The following is a 23,692-nucleotide window of genomic DNA, read 5'->3' as shown; positions in this document are numbered from 1 at the left end:
ATGCAAGCCTCGTTGCGAAAGTAGCTACTACCACTGCAGGGAGACGAACATACCTGAGCTCCCCATAAAACACTGGGAAGTCGTTAGCGACCAAAATGCATTGCTTCAACCATACAGATCGTAGTATTTCAAGCCAACTCCTGCAGCCAGATCACATTTTATACAATGGGTGATGTGCAGCTGTCATCTTCGTCGTTTAGCTCGTGCGGGGCCGGGTTGGGCGTAGTGATCAACAATCAGAACACTTTTGTGATTTCCAATCGGGCTGCATGATGGCTTGGCGGCTCGCACGAACTGTGGGTTCATTGAGTGGCTCTCATCTCTCTAGCCAGCCACAAATTGGAGATATTACCTTCAGCTGAGCCGAAGTTTGGGCTCCAAATTATCCAGCGCTCGATCTCTTTGGGCACTCTTCTCCTGTGTGCGAGATCGTTTGCTCCAGTAACTCATGTTTACCCCTTGACTCCTCTTGGTCGAGTCTTAAATTTCGATGCAGACCCCTGTTTCTGATTATCGAAGTATGTCTTTGAATCCCCAGGCCTAGTTACCTTTAACACGTATCAGTCACTGATTTCCCTCTGGATGGCATACCTCAGCCGGTCAACTCCGTACTCCGTACTGAGGCCCGTAAGCGAATGTCCGGGAACCGAGCTCAGAATGATGTTTTCCACGAGGACTCTGATCATCTAATACCCATAGAAGGAGCGACGTCGATCTTCACCAGCTCTAGGCTTTTCCATGGCCAATAATTGAGGTGTATATAATGCAAGCATCTCAAGGGAGGGGATCCAAAGGGGTCGGTCCCGTTGGATCTTTACGCGGAGTACTCTGTACTCAGGATCGTTCAAATCTCGAGATGCCTGCCTCAAGAAATACGCCTTTTGAAAAAACACTTGTACGATGGATCATCATTTGGAGTATGATGGGTCAGAAAAAGGAAAGACGGCACTGGTGATTTGGGTAAGGCGTGGCACAACCTTGGAATGCCATCACACATTACCCTGCCGTAGCATATCCACTATGTCCTCCGGCGCAGAGAGAGGTACACGATTTGTGCCATAAATAATTTAATGCGCTACCCCGGACTTGGGGTATAGTACTCCGTAGGAAACTGAGCGAAGACCTCGTATAGTCCGGTGGGAAACCGACGCGTTTTGTCTTCATCGCGCCATTACTCCGTACAAGGTATGTTTGGATGAGCAGTCCAGCGAGCCTCTCCCAGCCCAAAGTCGGTATCAATTCGGAGACGATATAATTCTGACAACTCCTAACTTCAGTACATACGACCACAGGGTGTGGAGAACAGGGCTTCCCGTCCGCTCAGCCGTACTTAAGCCACACGCCGGTGAGTTAGTAGTTGGGTGGGTGACCACCAGCGAATCCTCACTGTTGTATGTTTTTGTTTTCTTTGTTCTCGAGAGCAATGTTTACTTGGCTTTCTTTTTGCTCGAAATAATTATCGAGTAATGGTGATCGGTCGAGTAAAGAATGTCTTGGCTAAGCCGTGAACAGAGAGAATTAGGTATTGGGGAATTGCCGAGGAAGTCCGAGCGAATTTTAAGTATTCGTGCAGGGCGCTGGGGACTTCTAATGCTTTCTTCTTTTATTATCGTGCTTCTTCATTCCGTTATTGGTCATTTCGTTGAGTAGACAGAGTGCTCAAAGCAATGTACGGAGTAAAGAGAAGGAACCCTTGGAAGCTCTTGAGAGTCACAGATAGGACTAGCGCCGATATCAAGCAAAACAACCACGTTCAAAAGGATGTCGTAAAGCCTTCTCAAAAAAAAAAGTAGACTGTAGAATTTTAAGACGACTACTTGTTTACAGTGGAGTTACCGTGGATTGAGGTAACCACGATACCATGGAACTGCGCCATATCAGCAATACTCCGTAGGCTTCGCTGAATTCCGACCCCGTGCATAAAGAGCAGAACATATTCTTTTTGCTGTGTTATCCACGATCTCCTACAACTTTTTCTGAGGGCATATACACTCCATTTCGAGCTTTCCGAGAGAGCAAATCCCTATGCGATGGGAGTAGTCAGGCCGTTCTCACGTTTTCTATTTATAGAGGTCTCCGGACACCTGCAGCCCCTGCATGAATGACATAGAGCATGCAAGTTAAATTCTTAAGGCCATCCCAAAAAGCGGAACTGATGTTACATAAATACCACTATCGAACTATGCCCAGAGGCTCACTTCAAAGGATTCCCCTCGATATCATCTCGGCACAATCAGTATTTCACCTGAGATGATGACCTCGGCCCCACCAAGATCGACAGTAAGCGGGGGGTAAGTGGACGAAGACGCAAGGGCTGCGAGCTCATGTCGTCGAAACCCTCTCCCCCGTCAATTCGACCTCTACATTCACCCCACCATAAAGTTCCTGCGCTGAACTGGCCACCACAATTCACAATTGGAAGCAATCATGTCGTCCCCACCTGATGTTCTGGAATTGGACGCCGCCATTATCGGTGCTGGTTTCTCTGGCATTTATACCCTTCACCGACTTCGAAACGAGCTTGGTCTCAATGTAAAAATCATTGACGCTGGGTCCGACCTTGGAGGAACCTGGCATTGGAACACCTATCCGGGCGCTCGAGTGGATTGCCCAGCTCCAACCTACGCCTTTGGCATCCCGGAAATTTGGAAGACCTGGACCTGGTCTCAACGGTATCCTGCACAAAAGGAGTTTGAGGATTACTTTGATCACGTAGACAAAGTTCTGTCAGTGCGCAAAGACTGCATTTTCAACTCTCGGGTGACCTCTGCATTGTTCGACCCAGCGACCGCGAAATGGACAATTCAAACCAATGATGGGAGAACGGTGCGTGCTCAATACTTTGTGCCGGCGGTTGGATTTGCGGCCAAGCAGTATATCCCATCATGGAAGGGTATCGACTCGTTTGAGGGTACCATTCACCACTCTTCCCTCTGGCCAAGAGAGCCTGTCGATGTGCGAGGGAAGCGCGTCGCCATTATTGGTACCGGATCTACCGGCGTTCAAATCATTCAAGAATGGGCAAAAGAAGCAGCAGAGACCTTTGTTTTCCAAAGAACACCGAATCTCTGCCTACCAATGGACCAGGAGACGTTTGATTCTGCCGCGCGAGACGAAATGCGTGCCCAGACAGAAGCAGAGTTTGCCCGATGCCAACATAGTGTCCAGGGATTGTCACGCACCGACCCGCCCAAAGCTTTTGCAGAAATGTCAAAGGAGGAATGTGATCAAGTTTTGAATGATTGCTATGACAAGGGTGGCTTCCGACTTTGGGGCGCCGCGTACAAAGACTTGCTCGTCTCCCCTGAAGCTAATCGTGCAACCTATGATCTTTGGGCGAAGAAGACACGCGCCCGCATTCAAGACCCAGCTAAGCGTGATCTGCTAGCCCCTCTGGAGCCCCCTCATCCGTTTGGTACCAAGCGTCCCTCTCTAGAGCAGGGCTACTTCGAACAATTCAACAAGCCAAATGTCCATCTTCTAGATACCAACACGAACCCGATCATTGAGCTTACGCCACGGGGGATTGTGACTGCCGATAACAAGACCCACGAAGTTGATGTCATTGCCATCGCTACCGGGTTCGATGCCAGCACCGGCAGCCTATCGAATATGGGCATCTGCGACATTGAGGGTGTCAGCTTGGGCGAGAGATGGCGCGATGGCGTATCCACCTTCCTAGGTCTCACGGTGCCTGGTTGCCCCAACATGTTCATGCCCTACTCGGTTCAGGCCCCGACGCCATTCACGAATGGACCTGTGTTCATAGAGTACCAAGCCGATTTCATTCGTGATATCATCAAAAAGATGAAGGATGAGGGCATTAAGACCCTGGATCCCCAGCCCGCAGCAGCGCAGGCTTGGAGAGAACAGGTCATCGCGATCTCACACATGACTCTTCTTACACAGGCAAAGTCCTGGTATATGGGAGCAAACATACCAGGAAAGCCGGTCGAGTTTCTTTACCTTTTGGGAGGGATGCCGATGTATCGAGCTGTGTGCGAAGATTCCATTGGACCCAAGTTCCAGGAGCTTTTCGTTTGTCAAAACTGATTGTTGAATTGGCTAGTCGAAGAACCCCTGCACGACGGACTAATTGCATCAATGGTAGATCGGACACGAAGTAAGCCAGTTTGTGGCCAAGCGAGGTTACACCAATACTACTGAAGATAGGAACTACAGAGCTTGCCCAGAAGGGAAAGTACCTTGAGCCACGTTAAATCAGAACCGAGATCGGCAGGGAGATTGGTATCGTCATATGAATCATATTGGCTATCGCTCATCTTTCAATGTGGGGTCAGAGAGCCCCAATGCACTTTTTCCACTCATCGTCTCGTAAACTCTACACCTCAACTTCTCAACACCAACCACCTTAAAGTACATGACCAAAGAACACAAGAAAATCTTCCAATTTACAGGTTGGCAAACCGAACGCCGGCCTTCTGTGCTGTGAAAGTGGAGATCAAATCCATGAGAGCTGGGGACAAAACATCGTATGTCTGCAATCCAACGGACTGGAACTTGGCGCGGACGTCATCCATTGACTTGGGGTTGGTACCCTGCTCAATGATGGAAGAAATGAATCCAGCGAATTGGGGCTCTTGCCAGCCCTTCTCGCTAGACAGTTCGGCGTGGACGAAGTCTAGACCCTTGAAGGGGTGATCCTTCTCAATGCGACCGAACAGGTGAACTCCGCAATCCTTGCAAGCATTGCGCTGAATAGTGGCTTCCTTGTCGACGATAGTGAGCTTGGAGGCGTTGGCGGTCACGGAGACGGCGTCACGGGGAACAACGCCGACAATGGAGAAGAGGGAGCCCTTAGGCTTCCAGCACTTAGAGCAACCACAGGCGTGGTTGTGAGCGACATTGCTGCTCAGAGTGATCTCGACTTGGTTGGAGGGGCAATGACAGTGGAGCTTTCCACCGGCAAAGCTGCTGGAGCCGGCAGTGATGCCGTTGTCGACGAGAGGGTGAAGAGAGGGAGCCATTGTGATAATGTGTAGCTGTGAGGCTGAAAAGGGTATAGATAAAAGTTGCTTTACCGAATTGAGTGACTTGATAACCTTGGTGGAAAACAGAATCTCAGCCAGCGTCAGCAATAAATATACAAAGTCCCCTCGTGAGGAGTATGAGGGGAATCCGCCCGTGATCGGATGGGCCCCGATTCCCCCAAGGTGGGCGCATAGTGAAGTCCCCAGTGGCTCCTCCAGGCTCCACCAATAACGATTGGCCCTGGGACGCTAAACTTGACGTGAGCGCGGACTTGCGGAGTCGGGATCTAGATCTGGAAGTCCTTTCCCGTCCTGCCCCGGAAGCTATGCCGGGGTGTTATCTTGCGACAACTATTAGTATCCTTTGTCTGACATTGCGCTGAGGGGGAATCTCCAATTTTGCTTTCTCCGACACTGAGGCCAAGATTGAAATGGTGACTGATTTGCGCATTGAGGGAAATGACCGAGAATCGAGACACGATGCCGTCGGATTATAATGACACCACAGAGTAACTTCTCTTGCTCTCCGGTTCACACAACATTGTAGTATGCGATGTTGACAGGGGAAAAAAGGTAAGGTGCTCAGGCAGGTCCCCAGGTGGGAACTTTGAAAACTTGGTCAGCAGCCAGGACTCCCCACCCATGGACTATCAGCCCTGTGACTTTTGCACTTCGCATCATCTTTACTTCCAGAATCATACTTTACTTTTGTCTTAAACGAGCTCAGTTCGATTTCTCTTCTCATCTCAAATCGTTCAAACAAACCTTGGAACAGACTCCATATGACCAAAGTAGCGGGGTCGGAGACGCTTCCGAATGACGTCATAGAACCGGCAGCGCGAACGGTTCAGGTACAACAATGTGTGTTCCTGGCATGCTACTGTCTACTGACATAGAATAGCGGGTATATCGCGGTCATCGCGCACGTCGTGAACTGCGTGGATGTGGTCTAACTGCTTCCACGCGATGGGTCGAGGTGAGACTCCTTTTAATCGTTGCGCGACGCGGGGTCTGATCGATGTTTGTGGTTTTAGGCCTTCAGGGAAGCCCAGTGGCAACAACTTCACCGACCGCCCGAGCCCCGAGCTGCGCTGAGTGACGAACGCTCAAATCAAGCCCGTCGGAACTGGCAACGCGCCGTGAGTGTTGCGAAACGCGCCGGAGGAGATGATGATCGTGCTACGGAGCCATTGTCTGGGAGCGGGGCGCAATCGGAACACAGCACAGAGATCGCTTCGGGGACACAGGCTAAGATGATGGATGTTCAATACTTTCTAGAGATGGTTGATCTCAAACATCGGCATGGAAGCAATCTACGCGCGTATCACACATTCTGGCGCAATTCATCGTCGAGCGAAAACTTCTTCTATTGGCTGGACCATGGAGAAGGACAGAACGTGGAAATTGCGCAGTGTCCGCGAGATCGGCTCGAAAGGGAACAAGTCCGATACCTCACTCGCGACGAACGCATGAATTACTTGGTGACTGTGGACGAAGCGGGACTCTTCCGGTGGGCCAAGAACAATGAGCCAGTATGGACCAGCACGGCAAAATTCAAAGACAGTCTGCGAGGAGTGGTACCGATTGATGAGGATGTCCCAGAGTTTAGAGGGAATTTAACGACCTCGGGATCACTATCTACGGGTGCATCATCGTCATCATCCCCCTCATCCTTGTCATCCTCCTCGGGCCAAAGTCTTGGCAGTGTTCTATCGCAGGATCAAGTGAAGCCATTCACTGACGAGGAATACAAGGCTGCAAAATTGATGAAAAAAGTAGTCCATGCAAATCCGGCTGCTGCCGTGAAACGTCTGCTTGGTAGACCCTCCAAAAAGGAAGACATGTGGATATTTGTGAGTGTTGGCGAATCACTGTCTTTGTGTGTGAGCTAAATTGATTCTAGGTCGCCGACACATCCTTTCGTTTGTACATAGGCATCAAGAAATCTGGTGCTTTTCAGCATTCTTCATTTCTTCGAGGTGCGCGCATCGCAGCGGCTGGTATGATCAAGATAAAAGACGGTCAATTACGCAGTCTGGCACCAATGAGGTACGATATGACATGTCACATTCGCCGTTCATTGTTTTCTCATTTTCTTTTCTCATTTTCATTTTGCTTTTTTGATATAAACGAATCATGGGCGAACTCATATACTAACGCTGTCTACTCCTTTTTAGTGGTCACTATCGTCCCCCGGCCGCCAACTTCCGTGCTTTCCATCATGCCCTTCAGCAGCAAGGCGTCGACATGTCGCACGTGTCAATGAGCAAGTCTTATATCATGTTGGCTGGAATCCAAGGATATACAAAAACGAAACGAAAGGTGCGCGTTGCGCATGAGAAGGTAGACCATTCAAAACAAAAGCTCCACGGAACCGCGGAATGATTGCAGCGAGGAAAGTATTTCACTCCCAGATTCAGCCGAATCGATCCTTCCAAAGCCTCTCAACATTCATGATGAGAATGAATCGCACTCTACTCCGTACGGAGAATACCACAGCAAGCGAGTGCGCTATTTGGGAATGCTGGCTCTATCATAATTGAGAAGCCAATCCTACTAAATTGGGAACAGACATCGCATGGCGGAACTGATAATTCATTCCCGGCACCCCCGCAAATATTGTCCATGAAATCACTCAATCCATATGTGGCTTTTTGAACTGTACGGAGTAGCTGAAAGCGACTCCTCGGCGTGTCCGTATATCGCAATCCGAGTCCGATAAAGTGCTGAGGGTTGGGCACCAGGATGATCTGCGCCCAATGAGTACGCGATCAACCATATAGTAGGACAAAGAGGTGAATCCTGCCGTATCGCTTGAGTAGGCTGTCCATTCTTTGATGTGCGCTTTGATAGCCCTACAAGATTGTTTCTGTTACTCCGTGCAGCAAGTTCAATCTGCACGTTCCCAATTTTGTTTACTAGTCGGACGCACTAGGGAGTTAGAATCAATCGGCGTCAAAGCCACCAATTGACCGACCAATCAACTGCAGTCTGTTGGTAGAAGATGGCAAGGTTGATTCCAAGGTTGGATCCTGTGATGATCAACTAATCGGCTTGTGCGACCTGCAGCTTCGATCGGCTAGCTCTTGTCATCCGTATGACTCGCCGATCTCGGTCGATCTCCGGGTCACGTCCCCATTAGATCTATCGGAGTGAGTTCGTGTCTGTCGGCCCCTGGTTGCTTCCAGCGGGGGTTCTAGCCCCGTGGGTGAATCATAGACAGCCTCGGGATGGAGGATCAGATAGTTTGACCGAAAATTCTTGACTGTAGGATGTGGCGACACCCCGGCCATGCAAGGCTTGCCTCGTGAACGTGCGTCTATGCGTGCATATTGTCCACCTTGCTGATTCAATCTTCTCTGAGAAGCCAGGCGAAGTGTACGGAGTACTTACCCCTCTGAGCAGCTTAAAGGAGGCGTGATCGCTCGTTCGATCTCAAGTCCCTGCTTCATTATCTTTTAGTCAACTTTGTTCTAGTCCCTAGTCAACATGGGATCATTCAAGCCTGTTCAGCTCACAGCTTTGCAGAGCTTGGACAAAGCTGTTGCGGAGGAGTCCGATAGGCTGTATTGTGTCCATCCCGTTTCCGCGGACATAGCTGATGGCTGGAAAGATGTTTCCTTCGGTGACATGGCCTATGCCACCGAGAATATGGCATTTTGGATACAATCTCAAGTCTCTGTTCACAATGAACCTCAGACTTTGGCTTACATTGGTGCCAATGACATTCGATACTCCGCTTTCATATTCGCATGTATGAGGCTTCAACACACGGTATACCATAACATTCACGGTATATGAATACTATGGAATCTAACAAGTTTACAGCCACTTTTGATTTCTCCCAGAAATTCAGAACAAGCCTCCCTACACGTGATGAGTGCCACAGGTTGCGTAAAGATATTCTATAGCCCTGAGCGCTCTCGACAGGTGGATGGTCTGAAAGCTGCCGACCCTTCTCTTCAGACTTGGGAGGTCCCAAGCCTCTGGGATGTATTTAGCGGTGTTGCAAACAATGCGTCTGCGAATCTCATCGCGCCTGGTCATGATGTGGATGAAAGAGTAGCACTTTACATCCACAGCTCTGGCACTACTGGTTAGTTCATCAATCGGTGTGATTACGGACGAAACCGAAGAATGTTCACTCACTCATCGGTCAATAGGGTTACCAAAGCCAGTTCCATTGACGAATGGTTATCTCAAAGGCCTTCAGAATGTGAGATTATGCCCCTCGGCAGAGACTGGCTGAACTGACCACTGCTATTTGACGACTAGATTGGAAACCTAGCTGCACCCGCTGGTCGAGACAGCTGTTTTGTCATGCTTTCCAAACCAGTCCAGCTCTGTTTCGCGATGAGTCCTTTCTTCCACATCATGGGTCTCTACAACTTGTTTGCGCCCGTACTGTTCAGAATGCCTTTTCTTCTGAGCCCCGACAGACCCATGACGACCGAGTTATTCTCTCAGATCGTCCATGAGAAAAACATAGAATCCGGTTTTATTTCTCCATTCATCCTGGAAGAGCTCAGCTCCACAGACGCTGGAATGGAAACATTGAGCAAGTTCACGAAAATCGTCTTCTCTGGTGCACCCCTAGCCCCTGCGATTGGCGATCGCATTTCTCAGGTCACACATCTTCAGACTGCCATAGGGTCAAGCGAATGTTTCGTTCACGCAGCCTTGAAACACGAGGACAAAGCTGACTGGAATTACCACGAATGGAACCCCAATTATCCAATTGAAATGCAAGACATCGGAAATGACATTCACGAACTTGTCATTCCACGTGCAAACTCCATAGAGATTCAACCCATCTTCCACACATTCCCTGAACTGCAGGTGTATCACACGGGTGACGCATTCAGACCGCACCCCGAAAAGAGTGGCTTATGGCGATACATTGGACGAATTGACGATGTCATTGTATTGAGCAATGGTGAAAAGTTCAACCCGATATCGATGGAGGGCACCATTTCCTCACATCCGTTCGTGTCGCGGGTCGTGATCATGGGCCAAGGCCATTTCCAGTCAAGCGCACTGATACAGCCCAACTGGGATCTTTGGGAGGGTTCACGGGAATCGCTGATAAACGAGATCTGGCCAGTGATTCAGGAGGCAAATAAGGCTGCACCTGGCCACGCTCGCCTCATGAGGAACCGCATTGGACTTACGAGCAAAGACAAACCTTTCCAGACTACACCGAAAGGAACGGTTCAGCGACGTTTCGTCTTGGAAGACTACGCCGATGAGATCGAGGCTCTTTATACCACTGATGATATCGACGAAGACCATCCGCAGATCCCAGAAAACGCTTCGCTTCCTTGGATAAAATCATTCATCTCCGAATTTCTGCAGGACACCTTGTCCATTGCGTCAAATAACGACGACGCAGATATATTTGCCATGGGCATTGACTCCCTCCAAACTTTGCAACTCGGCCAATTCCTGCAAGCTTCCCTGAAGTCAACACAACCAAATCTTGTTGCATCTGCATTGAGGAGCCAGCAGCTATACTCTCATCCTACATTGAACTCTCTGGCATCATATGTCCTGGAACTGCTGCTTGGAGAATCTTCACCGTCGACAGCGGCGTTGGCCGAAACCGATAACCTGAGAGCCTCTCGTTTGGCTGGGCTTGTATCCAAATATTCGGACGATCTCGGTGAGAGTCATGTGGTCATTTTGACAGGCTCGACAGGGTCTTTGGGTGCATATTTGCTACACGAGTTGTTACGAGACCTCAGTGTGTCCAAAATTTACTGCCTCAATCGATCACCCGATGCAGCCTCGAGACAACTGAAAAGCATGCAAGAAAAGGGACTCGTGACATACAAACAATTCCCACGTCGCGTCGAGTTCCTCCAAGCGGAATTTGGTTCCGAGAGACTGGGACTCGAGGATGAAAGGTATGAGGCCTTACTGGAGGATGTTGATACAATCATCCACAACGCCTGGAAAGTCAACTTCAACCACAGGGCAGAGGCTTTTGAAGATCCTCACATCCAGGGTGTTCGTCGCCTTGTAGACTTCAGTATCGCCAGCGAAAGAATGGCACACATCCATTTTGTTTCATCGATCTCCACTATCCAAGGGTTCAGTCAGAAAAAGGGCCCTTCCATACCAGAGGTTATTTATACTGATGCCACGGTGGCAGCTCGTCAAGGATACGGAGAATCAAAACATGTATCTGAGCGGATTTGTGCCGCCGCATCGGCGAAACGCGGCGTGCCCACTAGCATCCATCGGGTGGGTCAGATTGGTGGTCCGACTACCAAGATGGGGATGTGGAACAAACAAGAGTGGGTGCCGTCGCTGGTTGCAACATCAAAGACCATCAAGCAAATTCCGTCCTCGCTGGGTCCTGTCCCAATCCAGTGGGTTCCAGTGGTAAGGAGCCGACAAAACCCCCTTGTCGCAATTTCAAGATACTAATTCCAACAGGACATCACCGCAAAAGTGATCACGGATATTGTTCGCACGCGACGTACAACCGAGCAAGATGAGCGCTGTGCAGCATTCCACGTTGTGAATCCAAAGCTCGCGGATTGGCAATCCCTTGTTCCGACAGTGGCCGAGTACATGGATGCCGAGATAGTACCTCTCAGCCAGTGGCTCCAAACTCTCGATTCTTTCATCAGCCCTACGGAGACAGACCTTCAAAACAAGCCTGCACTCAAAATTCTCGAATTCTTCAAAGCGATTGCAATGGCCGATGAGAATAGCCCGGGGATCGAGACCTTGAAAACACAGGAAGCGAGCAAGTCATTGCGGCAATTGGACGCGATTGATGCGGCTCTCATGAAAGATTGGATGGATCAATGGAAATTGGAATGAGCAGGCTACCTTCGGAAAACATGGATTGGTTGATCTAAATGCCGTTGCCGACACAGCTGGCAGTTTGCCAGCGCGTTGTCGAGTTGTCTTTTCACTCGTCAGAAACTTGCTCCTTGGACGTTATTCAATCGTGCTGCCGAATTCTTTGACCCTGGGCATATCGGGCTTCACTTCTAGTCTGCGTCCGTACATATCTGCATTTAACTATCAGTGATTTTTGCCTCGCGTGCTTACGCACCAGCCTCACTGGATGTTCTCCGGTTGCTGCCTCGTCTTGCAATAAGTTTCTCATCAAATACAAAGACTGGCGTAAGCGGAATCAAATGGACTAAATTTCGGGAAGTTTCTTTTGCCGATCACCTAGGGCTGGTAATCAAGATTGGGTAGGCAAAAGTACGAGAGCTCAAATGCTTATGCATTACCACTGTACGTGAACACACGACCCCAAATTATGCCCGGTTCCCTGCGCTTTGATTTTTCTACCCCACTGTTGAGATCATTGTGGCACGCGATTGGTTAAGGCTCAAATTAAGCTGGAGCCCTCGGAATGTGGGGATGTGGAGGCTCACGGCTCTGGGGTCTCCGGATGCATAATCTCCCATTGTAGAAGGATGAGCCGCGTTTGTAGATACCCAGGATCATCTAACGAGTACCTGCATTGGCATTTGGGGTCTATGTATTTCCAAGCAGCCCCGGACTTGGAGTGACCCGAAATGAAGATGGTCAGGGCTACTCCGTAGTCAAAAGTTAAATTGCGGAGAGATCGTTCGCGATCCGCTTCAACGTCACTGGTGGCAACCCGGTCCACTCTTGCGGTCTATGGTTGCTTTGCCATCATGATACGGGTGACTTTTTCAATAAAGGAGCATTGTCACTCTTCAAGACATTTGACACCATCGTGCCTCCATGTCGGTGACGATTCATAATGGAAATTCTCTCTTCTTGATCAACTACGCCACTCAAATTATCAGCTTCGTAGCCGTGACACCGTTCGTGGCTCTTCGGATCTTTGTTCGATGGAGATTGAATCATGCTCTAGGGATAGACGACGGTATGCCTCGTTTCCGACGTTCTGATTATAACGGTCCGCTAACAACTCAGCTTCGTGCGTGCTGGGATGGGTAAGGCTCTCAGTCTGAGGACAAACTTCCTTCGCAAATTGCTAATCAATCTCATCCCGCGTAGCTGATGTTCATGGGGTATTGCTCTAGCGCTCTGATCTGTGAGTCTTGACCTTGCTATGGCAATTTCCACTGTCTGTTCATTTGCTGATGCGTTTCTCAGATGGGTTTGCCGGGGGATCAATACCACCTGCGGATCTTGATCAAGCTGACTATGAAATATGTGTCAAGGTATGAGCCCTGTAATATCAGCTCGCCTCACTGTGATTCCCCCAGGTCCTTATTAACGTATTGCAGATTTCCTACGTTGCAACCATACTGTACTCACCAACGGCTCTTTTCGTCAAGACTAGCCTGCTCTATGTGATGATGAGAATTTTCCAACCACTGACCAAGGCAATGGTAGGACTATACTGTCTCATTGGAGTGGTAATATGTTACTATGTGATCATCACATTCATCAAGATTTTCGTGTGCAATCCAGTGAACGCATATTGGGATCCAAATGCATTGGAGCACGGCCGTTGTCTCAGCCAGCCGGGAGTAATCATCGCGGATTCGGTGATTAGCTTCGTGACAGACGTGGCAATACTCACGTTCCCCGTGGCTTTCACCTGGACTTTGCAAATGCCAATGTGGAAAAAAGTCAAGATAGTGGTCTTGCTTGGACTTGGAGGTGTTGCTGTTGCATTCAGTCTCTACCGCCTGGTGATTGGTGTATACGAAAGCAACAATCCTAAAGATACCGTCTTGTTCATGAAATCCATTTTGACTGGGTGAGTGGATGTTGACCTCGGATTATACCTCGGACGGAGCTAATCAATTCAAAAGTAACGCGGAGTTAGGTCTCGGATTAATTTGTGCCTGTCTTCCGGCTTTGAACATTCTGGCGAGCTACACACAACGGCACAACTTCCCCTGGGTCGGATGTTGTGGTCGACAGAAAAAGAGTGAGGAAAGCTCCGGTCACATTTTCGACTGGCCTCAAGCCGATGGCCAAAATCATGCATTCTCACGGAGTCAGTTGAGTAGTTCTGCCCGCCGCGCCTCTACCGATTCAGCGCGGCTTGTGGCTAGTCACGAGAATGGCGGGCTTTCCTTCAGTGAAAACAATGATATCATTCAGATGGTCTCATTGAACCAGCATTGGGAAACTTTGTCGGAAAGGTCGCGCTCACCGTAATTTACGTTACGAGGTGCGGAATTCATAGTCATACGTCAAAATATAATTCTCTGATTGCATTGGGCAACAAAAAATGTATCCGTTGAGTGAATCTGGAGATGTCCGGCTGTGGCGGGAAGGTGGCAAAATAGGATTATGTAATACAATTACTCGCTGGATGGCACTTCGTCAATTTTATCAGATCGTCAATTTGGCGACGTAGTTTGATCTAAACAATGGCCAAGTCCAAAGCCGCCAAGCGCAAGCGCAATGCGCAAATTGATGTTCCACAAAAGCTCCCCAAGGCTTCCATTCCCACACCACCTCCGGACGCAGAACCCACACACCTGAACGAAATTATCTCAGACGAAGAGCTCAACACCACTATCGAAGCGCTCACGGCTCTCTCACAATATCCTAGCCTCACCAAGTCAAAGGCATGCAAGGATATTCGAGTGGCAGTGTACGAGTTCCGCCAGGCTTGTACCACAGGAGTGAACACAACAGGTACGCCGCGCAATGTCTCGACTGGATCGACGTAACTAACGTTTTTCTTATAGATGGCGCAAACCTGACCGCTCGCATCACTGCTGCTCTCGTCGATGAAAAGTATACCGAAGCCAAGATCCTCCTTGCGGAGATGAGAATCCGGGGCGAACAACCTAAAATTGGAGCCTTATGTCGCTGGGTACGGGATCTTGACGTCGTGAGTGGACTGTCCACCAAGCCAAAAGAGCTCGACAATGTGCCTGTGCAACGCACTCCTAAAGAGTTGGAAATTTTGGGCGTTTTGGATGCCATTCTACGTGTGAGCACTTCCATTGATATCAGCTCGAATGCCGTCTTCTCCACGGCCCCCATCGCTTTCCAGCCTATCTGGGATCTGCGCCCCTCAACGACGCCATTGCCGATCTACGAAACAGTCCTGGACAAATCTATCTCAGAGCATGCCCCAAAGTCGCCCTCCGCCTTGCGTGTCATTGAGGAAACCCCGGGTCCGTTGCGCAAGCCTCCGAATCACCACCCCGCAATCCTCTATACTACGGCGTCGAATGCGGTTCCCCTAGCTCCCACAAAGCCAGAAATTACATACCACCCCCATCCAGCCGTACCCGGTCTGGGTCTTGCTATGAATGTGCTTTCCCCCGACGAGTGCAGGGCGATTATCGCCGCTGGTGAATCCGTGGAGTTCCTGCCCGACGCTCCTTTGCGTGAAGATGGAGACGTGAGCATCCTTGCTCACAACTTCTACTGGGTCATCGACACCACATTCCACGATTTACTGTGGGATCGAATCTCCCCATTCGTCCCGCAGTCGATCGAAGGCCGCCCGGTGCGAGGCATCAACCGTCGCTTCCGCGTTTACCGATATGTTCCCGGTGCTGAATACAGATGTCACATTGACGGAGCCTGGCCACCATCCGGCATCCTCCCCGATGACACTTACGTGTATGACTCTTCGCCCGAAGACAACAAGCAGAGCTCTATGTACACCTTCTTGCTGTATCTCAACGATGAGTTTGAAGGTGGCGAGACCACTTTCTTCATGCCGGCTGCTCACGAGGGAACCCTCAACGGCTATCCCGTGAGACCCGTTATGGGATCTGTTGCAATTTTCCCACACGGAGAGTCCAATGGAGCACTGCTACATGAAGGCACGGGGGTTAGGAAAGGTGCGAAGTACATCATCCGGACCGACGTAGAGTATGACGTGAATCCCCCAAAAGGCGAAGAGAAGAAAGGTAAAGATTGAGATAAATTAGATACCAGAACTACGGATTGTAAATAGGAAACCAAAAAAGCGGGCATCAATTGTTACCATAACATCTGGGGAGCATTAAAGCAATGCCGACCTGGGGTTCCTCTGCGCCTCCGCTGCATCGGCACAAACGTATATAGCCGGGGAATCGCTCAACAGCGTTTGGGTTTTGTTCCAGATGAGACTTGTAATGTGGTGGCGGAGGGGTGGACCTCAGACGGCCCATAACAGCCCGTTTTGGGTTCTAAATCCTGTGCACTGTGGAGTCGGCGCATCGGATTGCCAGTATCGAGGCTCCGGGTTTCGGGCCCTCCCGGAGGCTCAAGGGCCGGACTGCCGCCCGGGTAAAGCCCCGGAGCCAGGTGGGCCAGTCAGCCTAACCACTCTCCAGGGCTGCTGCCCAGGTGCCAGGCTAGATCCCCACGGGCCAGGAGCCACCCGGAACTTAAACTCCAGTCCTCTCCGGTGATTGCCTACTTTGATGCAGGGGGAACGAGGTCAGCATTCTCCACTGCTATGTGCAACACGTGAGCTGATGACATGCTCTGATACACGCAGAATATCCACTGGGCTGACAGGAATGAAGATAAACAATATTATCTCGATCATGTTGGCCCCATGACCCCGCACTGTCAGCCTAACGCCAGCATACAAGCTGTCTCAAATTGCCCTCGACATCGAATTTCCTGACTTTGTGCATCGATCATTCCATCATAATGGCCGATCCCATCTCAATACTTTCTGCGGTTGATCTCTGCATCAAGTAAATCCCCGAACCCCAATACTTCCATCTGAGTATGAGCTGACAGAATACTGCCTGATAGGTATGGCACAAAATTATACCATCTATGCGCCGCTTTCAAAAGCGCAAAGGGCGATATTGCCGAAAAGCTCCTACAAGTGAACATTTACTGGCTGAGAGCAGAGACTCAATTAAATATGGTGCGAGACATGGCAAATGAGCTCAGCGAAAAGCATCAGATATTGATCTATGAGACTATTGCCATGCTGGCAACCAAGCTGGAAATCTCCGTTCAAGCCGTCCAGTCCATTATCAAAAACAACGGCTCAGGTGACAACGAAGTTGAAGTTCGCCGATTGAAATACGCGTTTACGAAGGAGAAGATCGATAGAACTATTGAGGACCTCAAAGAATGGCAGACTTTGTTCGATCCGTCTTGGTATTTGATCATGAGGATCGCAGGTCCGCATGTTGACTCTGGCCTGAATAGCCACCGAAGGTCATCTCAAGTTCAATACGAAGACCCCATATCTCCTGCTCAGTCAATTAGGACCGCTCTGAAGACAAAGGAAGAAGGTGGTCCTTCGCTTCGCTTTCCACCAGAATTTCTGAAATCACTCAACCTCGAAGTGATCCCGTCTTGCTCCGCAAAGATTGGCCAAAGACCCGATAACAAGCAGCGCCTCATAGTCGAGACGATAGAGCCTCTACTGGGTGCAAATGTTGTCGATCTCAAAAGAGACGTACGAGATCTTGCTAGAAGACTTTCCACTTCTAATGCTGTTGAGTTTGGGCTTCTTAGCTGCAAGGGTCATGTCACTCCACGCAAATCCGAGTCCACGAAATGCGGGTCGAACGAGATTTCAATCATATTTCGACTGCCGACAACGAAATCCGAGCCGCGCACTCTTCGAAACTGTCTGATCAACATGACCCATACAAGCTCTTTATCTGAGCGATTCACTCTGGCCAAGGATCTTGCCCGAGCAGTTCATTCCGTCCATCTGTTTGGGTTTGTGCACAAGAATATTTGCCCAGAAACGATTTTGCTTCTCGGGGATGACGAAGCATCTATAGGGTCCGCGTTCCTTATTGGGTTCGATAGCTTCAGAATGGCATCAGGCAAGACTTTGCGCAAGGGCGAAGCTTCCTGGGAGCGCTGTCTATATCAACACCCCGATCGCATCGGGGCTGTTTTGAGCAAAGACTACATCATGCAGCATGATATCTACAGCCTTGGTGTATGTCTGCTAGAGGTGGGACTGTGGGACTCATTTGTCTCCTACCCAGTCGGTCACTCACTCTCCACCAACGAAAAGCCATTGGTTGTGGAACGTGCTGCTATTCTGGGACCGAGCCGAGAGTTGCTTTTCCAGGACCACTTATTGACTCTGGCTCGGGGTGAGCTCCGCAGACGAATGGGTACTAGATACTCTGATGTTGTTGTCACCTGTCTGACATGTTTGGATGTCGGGAATGTTGATTTTGGTGACGAGGGTGAATTTGAAGACGATGATGGCATTGAGGTCGGAGTCCGATATATTGAAAAGGTACGTTTTCATTGAATGGGATATTCTGTTGTGATAACCAAAGGCGACTAACTCCAATAAGGTCATTATGCGATTGAACAGCATGTGTGTATAGTGAGATTCAGGTTATCTGGGTGAACAATAAACCTGCAGCCCTGTAGTCATGGTCGTATATTTCAAATCTGAATTCCTGTTGAACGAACCGATTAGCGAAAGTACCAGTGAAGTTTTGGAAAGAAGTCATGATTGAGCAAAGATATGAACTGCGGGGAATGGAGGGCCAACGAGTACCAACACTGAGATAACGATATCTCAACAAAGACAATATCAGCACGGTTGATATCAAAAGATTAAACAAAAATCAACCTTGCTGCCGCGAGGTAGAGAAGTGAAAGCCAGATCCAGCATACACCCTTCTGAGGATACTGATCCCACCAGCGACTTCGCACCACTGGTGGGAACCTTGGTTATTCAACTCTCCAGGACAATCTGCATTCAGTGGAAGTAAGGTGAGTCAAACCCAAAGGTGTCAAGCAGGCTTTGAGTAATAGATCGTTTGCCACGACCGACATTTGATTGCGAGAAGGAGGAGCTCGATGGGCCTCCATGCAAGTGAAAGACAAAGCCGGGGGTTCGCTCTGCGTCAACTTCATGGATGGACCACTTCAAGTCAAACTATAACGTCAAAGCGCACGAAGTGGGAGGTCTCATGCAGAACTCTATGTTCCCTGTTTTCTCTGGGCGCGCCGATCCCTTTATGCTTGTCCTACCGTCGATCTTGGTTTCCTCCCCCTTGCCAGCGATACATGAACTTTGCCCCCCTCCACGCCAATGGTAGAAGACATATACTTGCAAAAAGCTTGTTAAATCAAGCTCTACTGATTTAGGCTGGGAAGTGTGGACCGAGCCGACGGAAGGGTGACCGTTGAACCTGGCAAGGAGGCCAGCAGAGTTGATCCATGCTCACCTCCACTTTAACTTCAATATGCTCGCAACATGCAGGGACAACGCGACTTGTACTTGTGACTCTCTCGCCCCCTCGCCGCGTGATCGTGTCGATATTTCAAAACAGAAGCAGAAACAGGGAACTTCACTTGTTCAGATTGAAAATTACGTTTTGGTATGCTGCATGCCGAGTCGTCAATGCACCGGCACCTTTCAAGCTGTTGGGCTACTTTAACGTGGGGGCCCCATGGATGCAGTTATGAATCAGTATCCAGGGCGTGGAAAATATGACTGGTCTTTGCGTCCTCTTGGGACTCTCTGTCCTCGCACTGGCATCGGCTCAAATTGAGCCCTGCGGTGTCAATTCAACATACGACTATGTCGTAGTAGGAGGAGGTAATGCTGGCAGTGTTGTCGGAACTCGCTTGGCAGAGGCTGGCTTTAGCGTGGCCATACTTGAAGCTGGGGGAAATTACCAGGCCGACTTGCCTGACCTCCAGGTGCCGATCAACCAGGGTCTTACCGGTGGGACAGGTATGGATGGCATCAACCAAGACGTGGATTGGAATTTCCAGACACAACCACAAGCCGGAGCAAATAATCGAGAGCTTCACTACGCCCGAGGAAAATGTCTAGGGGGATCGTGAGTTTTTCGCGTCCACATTGTCCCGAAATAGAATCTCACCGCAACAAATCAGCACTGCATCAAACGGTCTGATCTACCAAAGGTAGGCCTGAAAACCTAAGAGGAAATTTTCACGAGTTTTGCTGACGCACAAAAGGGGCACCAAAGGTTCTTACAAAACATGGGCCAATCTGGTCAACGACTTTACATTCGAGTGGGATAATATATTGCAATATTTCGAGCGCAGTGTACACTTCTCTCCACCAGACACGTCGAAAAGACTGGAAAATGCCACCACTTCTTTCAATGAGCACGTCTTTTCACAAAGCTCCAATGGATCATTCATCGAGGTTTCATACCTGAACACTGTTGCCCCTTTTTCTACCTGGTTATTCAAAGCTCTGGAAGCAGTTGGAATCAAAAAGGTCCAGGATTTTAATAGCGGAGAGCTTCTGGGAGCTCAGTATTCCAGCTCGACCGTGTCGCCAATCAGTGAGCAGCGGAGCAGCTCTGACTACATCATAGCTGGTGCGAAGAGTTCTACATTGCACGTCTGCGCGCATACGCTGGCTGAGAAAATCGTCTTTGATGACGAGAAGACCGCCATTGGTGTGCAAGCTACGTACAAAAACAAATCTTTCACTCTCCGGGCCACAAAAGAGGTCGTCCTATCTGCTGGTGCATTCCAGTCGCCCCAGATATTGATGCTATCTGGAGTTGGCCCTGCACAGACCCTCAAATCTTTGAACATCCCGATCGTTGCTGAGTCTCCTGGAGTTGGCCAGAACATGTGGGACCATATCTTCTTTGGTATCACATTTCCAATCACGTTTGACACCTTGACGCGATATTTCAATGATCCCGAGTACCAAACAAAGCAGGTCCTGCAATACCTGGCTAGCAAGTCTGGGGCGCTTTCCGGAGGCCTGGATTTTATCGGATGGGAAAAGATACCCGTAGAGTATCGATCGCAATTCTCTCAATCTACCCAAGATGACCTTTCCGAATTCCCAGTGGATTGGCCTGAAATTGAGGTAAGTCATCAAAGCGGCCGATGATTCACTTTTTCGAATCAAGGTCGAACTCACCGAACAAACCCTCTAACGTGGTTTTCGTACAGTTTATATCGGGCAACTTTTTCAATAGCAATTATAGCAACGTTGCTAAGCAACAACCCAAGGACGGCCATCAATACGCTTCAATTTTAGCTGCACTAGTGGCTCCAACATCCCGTGGGAATGTCACCATCATCTCCGCCTCTGCCAGTGACAAACCAATCATCAACCCCAATTGGCTCACCACTGAGACCGACCAGCAAGTGGCACTGGCTGCGTTCAAACAACTTCGGAATATTTGGAAGCAGGATTCCCTTCAAAGTATTGTCGCTGGACCAGAGGCTTACCCTGGGGAGAACGTGCAGTCGGATGAACAAATACTCAATGCAATTCGCGACTCTATATCCCCTGTGTGGCACGCCTCTGGGACCTGTCGGATGGGATTGGAGAATGATACGCATGCTGTGATTGATAGCAATAGTCGCGTCCGTGGGGTGCACAGGCTCAGAGTTGTTGATGCGAGCGCTTTCCCAGTGCTGCCCCCGGGCCATCCCCAAAGTACAGTTTGTGAGTTTGCAATTTGAGATCAAATGCATGCTCGATACTGACCACTACAGATATGCTGGCTGAAAAGATTGCAGACAACATTTTGTCAGGTCCATGATAATGGAACGGCTTTCGTGAAACTGTGACAGAACTTCGGTAGTCATCAGAAAGTCGTGATTCTGCAGATCTCGGTTGCGCAGCAGCGTTGGGTAGGAGGTATTATCCATGTCACGGGGATTAAAGGTTCAAAGTCGCAATGAATCATAGATGATGGATTTGGAACCTCACAAATAGAATTACAACAGTTTTGTAGCTTCCAAATCATTATATTATCTTCTTCTTGTACTATCCTTGTTCGTACTCTCAACGTAACCTACTGCTAGCATGGGAGCAAGAAAAAGCAAACAACAAGCCCAGCATCGCTAGTCCGGCACAAGAAAAAAGGACTACAGATATCGACATGAGATACGCGGACAACACGACCTTTTGAATAGGCAAGGGCAGGTGAAAAATGGCCAGGGGGCTTTGCAAAATGCGGTGGAGCATCTTTTCATCGATGATAGATGACGGGGCCTGGAGAGTCAAACGCAAGATTGTTTGGCAGGCAAGAGATCCCAAACTTAGTCCCAAGGCAGACCCAAATGAGCGAAAAGTGAAAAGTAACGAGGTCACCCTGGCTGATTCGCGTTGATCGGCCAAGGATTGGAGAACTGCTACCAATGAACTCGTCATCAAAGCACCAAAGCCTAACCCGCAGCTAAATGTGCTCGCGGTCATAGCTATGGTGCTTAATGTGCGACTGTCGATCAGACCCGGGTATATGGCTGTGGCCTGAATGATGCTGGACATGAAGACCAACGTGGAGCCTCCGACGTTGATAGCGCGAGGATATTGAAGGTAGAGAAGTACTACACCAGCCCCCATCGAACCCACCGCAGCACCTGCACTCAAAGGCAACAAGATGAGACTAGCTTGTAGAATCTCGCCTGCCTGGGCGGATAGCAACTGGCCAACCACAGGCAGAAAGAACTCTGCAATTGTGAAACAACAACATGCACAAAGGTTAATAAGGCAACCCGCAAGCACAGATCTTGTTTTCAAAAGCCGGAGTGGGAGTACCGGGCGTGGGGCTCTTAACGAATGCCGGATGAAGAGGATCCCACCTGCTACTGCTCCTGCAAGGATGATCATCGCGCGTCCCCATGACAAAGGAATGTTGAATGCAACGTCATTCAGACCAAAAAGTAAGAGAAAGGTTGCCACAGAAAAGTAAAACGCCCCTTTTAAGTCCACAGACTTTGCTGGATCATTGCTTTCCTCCCTCCAAGACGTCACGTCAGCTGGCAAAAGAATGCCGAGAAGTACTCCTGTCAATACAGAAAGTCCTGCAAGAGTGGAGAACGACCAACGCCATGAGACTTTCTCAGTAACAAGGTCATTGGCCACCATTGTCGTGATAACAATAAATGCGCCACCCCCAATTCCAGCAATAAAGCGACTACCAATAAGCATGGCAGCATCCACAGAAGTGGCTGACAGCACATTGCCAATTGTGAAGATCACAATGCTCCAAACAAGTCCGGTGCGGCGGGAATATATGTCCGTCAACTGGCCACACAGCGGTTGGATCCATGCGTTGGCTATGAAATATGACGCCCCCAACCATGACAAAAGACTGCCACTAGCAAATTCAGACATCAGTGTTGTCGTGATAGTGGTTGTTACTGTACTATCCGAAAGTTTCATCGTGTTAAATTCGAAATTCGAGTCCTGGGGAAGAATAGGCATGTATAGACACCGATCTTACCGGCAGCGGCGAGGAAACTTCCAAGCCAGAGGTTTGCAAATATCACATAGCGAATGACATCTCCTCGATTCGATATCAATGGAGATCTTTCAGTCTGACGTCGTCTCTGGGAACTGAGCCCGGTATATTCGGCTGCTACAGAAAGTAAAGGCATCCCTAATAATTGTATTGCAGCCCATGTTTCGTCTTGAGAAATCACAGTAGTCTTTTATAACTATTTGTTTGGACTTAACATACTGATGCTGGTCAAAAATCAGGATTTCTAGACCCCGATGATACTGCAGCGGTGAGAAAACATGCGTACAACCCTGGTAGGAGCCATATATGCAGGTGGTCTTGCATGTTATGATAGAAACTTGACCTCAGTATCCCGAGGGACAGGTACACTCCTGTCATATTGGCTTTGAGTCGTCATTGTTTTGTAATGAACATGTAGTAGAAACTTGCCTGGCCATCTCCTTGCTGCTTGTGGCGGAGTTTGACGTGACTGATCACCGAGTGAACACGTATAGGAGTGGAATATGTAGCAAGATCCTCCATCAAACCTTATGCCATCCAAGTTGCAAGAATATCATC

At 49.3% G+C, this 23,692-nt stretch overlaps 8 protein-coding genes across 8 annotated transcripts; 7 read left to right on the top strand and 1 right to left on the bottom strand.

Annotated features, from left to right (window-relative positions):
- Positions 1 to 2,427: 2,427 nt before the first annotated feature.
- N7506_004050 (flavin-containing monooxygenase) lies at positions 2,428 to 4,053 on the top strand (the record flags this gene model as incomplete). The annotated part of the gene is made up of 1 exon (XM_056953345.1): positions 2,428 to 4,053. The coding sequence occupies one exon, from the start codon at positions 2,428 to 2,430 to the stop codon at positions 4,051 to 4,053; it is 1,626 nt and encodes a 541-aa protein (XP_056812234.1).
- A 359-nt stretch (positions 4,054 to 4,412) lies between these two features.
- N7506_004049 (S-(hydroxymethyl)glutathione synthase) lies at positions 4,413 to 4,988 on the bottom strand (the record flags this gene model as incomplete). The annotated part of the gene is made up of 1 exon (XM_056953344.1): positions 4,413 to 4,988. The coding sequence occupies one exon, from the start codon at positions 4,986 to 4,988 to the stop codon at positions 4,413 to 4,415; it is 576 nt and encodes a 191-aa protein (XP_056812233.1).
- Positions 4,989 to 5,773: 785 nt separating this feature from the next.
- N7506_004048 (IQ calmodulin-binding motif protein) lies at positions 5,774 to 7,376 on the top strand (the record flags this gene model as incomplete). The annotated part of the gene is made up of 5 exons (XM_056953343.1): positions 5,774 to 5,842; positions 5,893 to 5,967; positions 6,026 to 6,844; positions 6,895 to 7,040; positions 7,169 to 7,376. The coding sequence occupies 5 exons, from the start codon at positions 5,774 to 5,776 to the stop codon at positions 7,374 to 7,376; spliced, it is 1,317 nt and encodes a 438-aa protein (XP_056812232.1).
- Positions 7,377 to 8,480: 1,104 nt separating this feature from the next.
- Positions 8,481 to 11,825, top strand: N7506_004047 (uncharacterized protein; the record flags this gene model as incomplete). The annotated part of the gene is made up of 5 exons (XM_056953342.1): positions 8,481 to 8,765; positions 8,820 to 9,087; positions 9,155 to 9,207; positions 9,267 to 11,378; positions 11,433 to 11,825. The coding sequence occupies 5 exons, from the start codon at positions 8,481 to 8,483 to the stop codon at positions 11,823 to 11,825; spliced, it is 3,111 nt and encodes a 1,036-aa protein (XP_056812231.1).
- A 906-nt stretch (positions 11,826 to 12,731) lies between these two features.
- Positions 12,732 to 14,129, top strand: N7506_004046 (uncharacterized protein; the record flags this gene model as incomplete). Its single annotated transcript, XM_056953341.1, has 6 exons — positions 12,732 to 12,876; positions 12,927 to 12,946; positions 13,011 to 13,047; positions 13,110 to 13,177; positions 13,244 to 13,722; positions 13,778 to 14,129. The coding sequence occupies 6 exons, from the start codon at positions 12,732 to 12,734 to the stop codon at positions 14,127 to 14,129; spliced, it is 1,101 nt and encodes a 366-aa protein (XP_056812230.1).
- A 215-nt stretch (positions 14,130 to 14,344) lies between these two features.
- N7506_004045 (prolyl hydroxylase family protein) lies at positions 14,345 to 15,861 on the top strand (the record flags this gene model as incomplete). The annotated part of the gene is made up of 2 exons (XM_056953340.1): positions 14,345 to 14,615; positions 14,669 to 15,861. 2 exons carry the CDS (start codon positions 14,345 to 14,347, stop codon positions 15,859 to 15,861), a joined length of 1,464 nt encoding a protein of 487 aa, XP_056812229.1.
- A 945-nt stretch (positions 15,862 to 16,806) lies between these two features.
- On the top strand, positions 16,807 to 18,174 carry N7506_004044 (uncharacterized protein; the record flags this gene model as incomplete). Its single annotated transcript, XM_056953339.1, has 1 exon — positions 16,807 to 18,174. One exon carries the CDS (start codon positions 16,807 to 16,809, stop codon positions 18,172 to 18,174), a length of 1,368 nt encoding a protein of 455 aa, XP_056812228.1.
- Positions 18,175 to 19,370: 1,196 nt separating this feature from the next.
- N7506_004043 (GMC family oxidoreductase) lies at positions 19,371 to 21,347 on the top strand (the record flags this gene model as incomplete). Its single annotated transcript, XM_056953338.1, has 3 exons — positions 19,371 to 19,726; positions 19,866 to 20,742; positions 20,829 to 21,347. The coding sequence occupies 3 exons, from the start codon at positions 19,371 to 19,373 to the stop codon at positions 21,345 to 21,347; spliced, it is 1,752 nt and encodes a 583-aa protein (XP_056812227.1).
- Between the last annotated feature and the right edge of the window lie 2,345 nt (positions 21,348 to 23,692).

The sequence above is a fragment of the Penicillium brevicompactum genome, assembly GCF_028827555.1.
Source record: "Penicillium brevicompactum strain IBT 35665 chromosome Unknown utg000003l_segment0_segment0, whole genome shotgun sequence".
Taxonomy (NCBI): domain Eukaryota; kingdom Fungi; phylum Ascomycota; class Eurotiomycetes; order Eurotiales; family Aspergillaceae; genus Penicillium; species Penicillium brevicompactum.
This window is presented reverse-complemented; position numbering and strand designations above follow the sequence as displayed.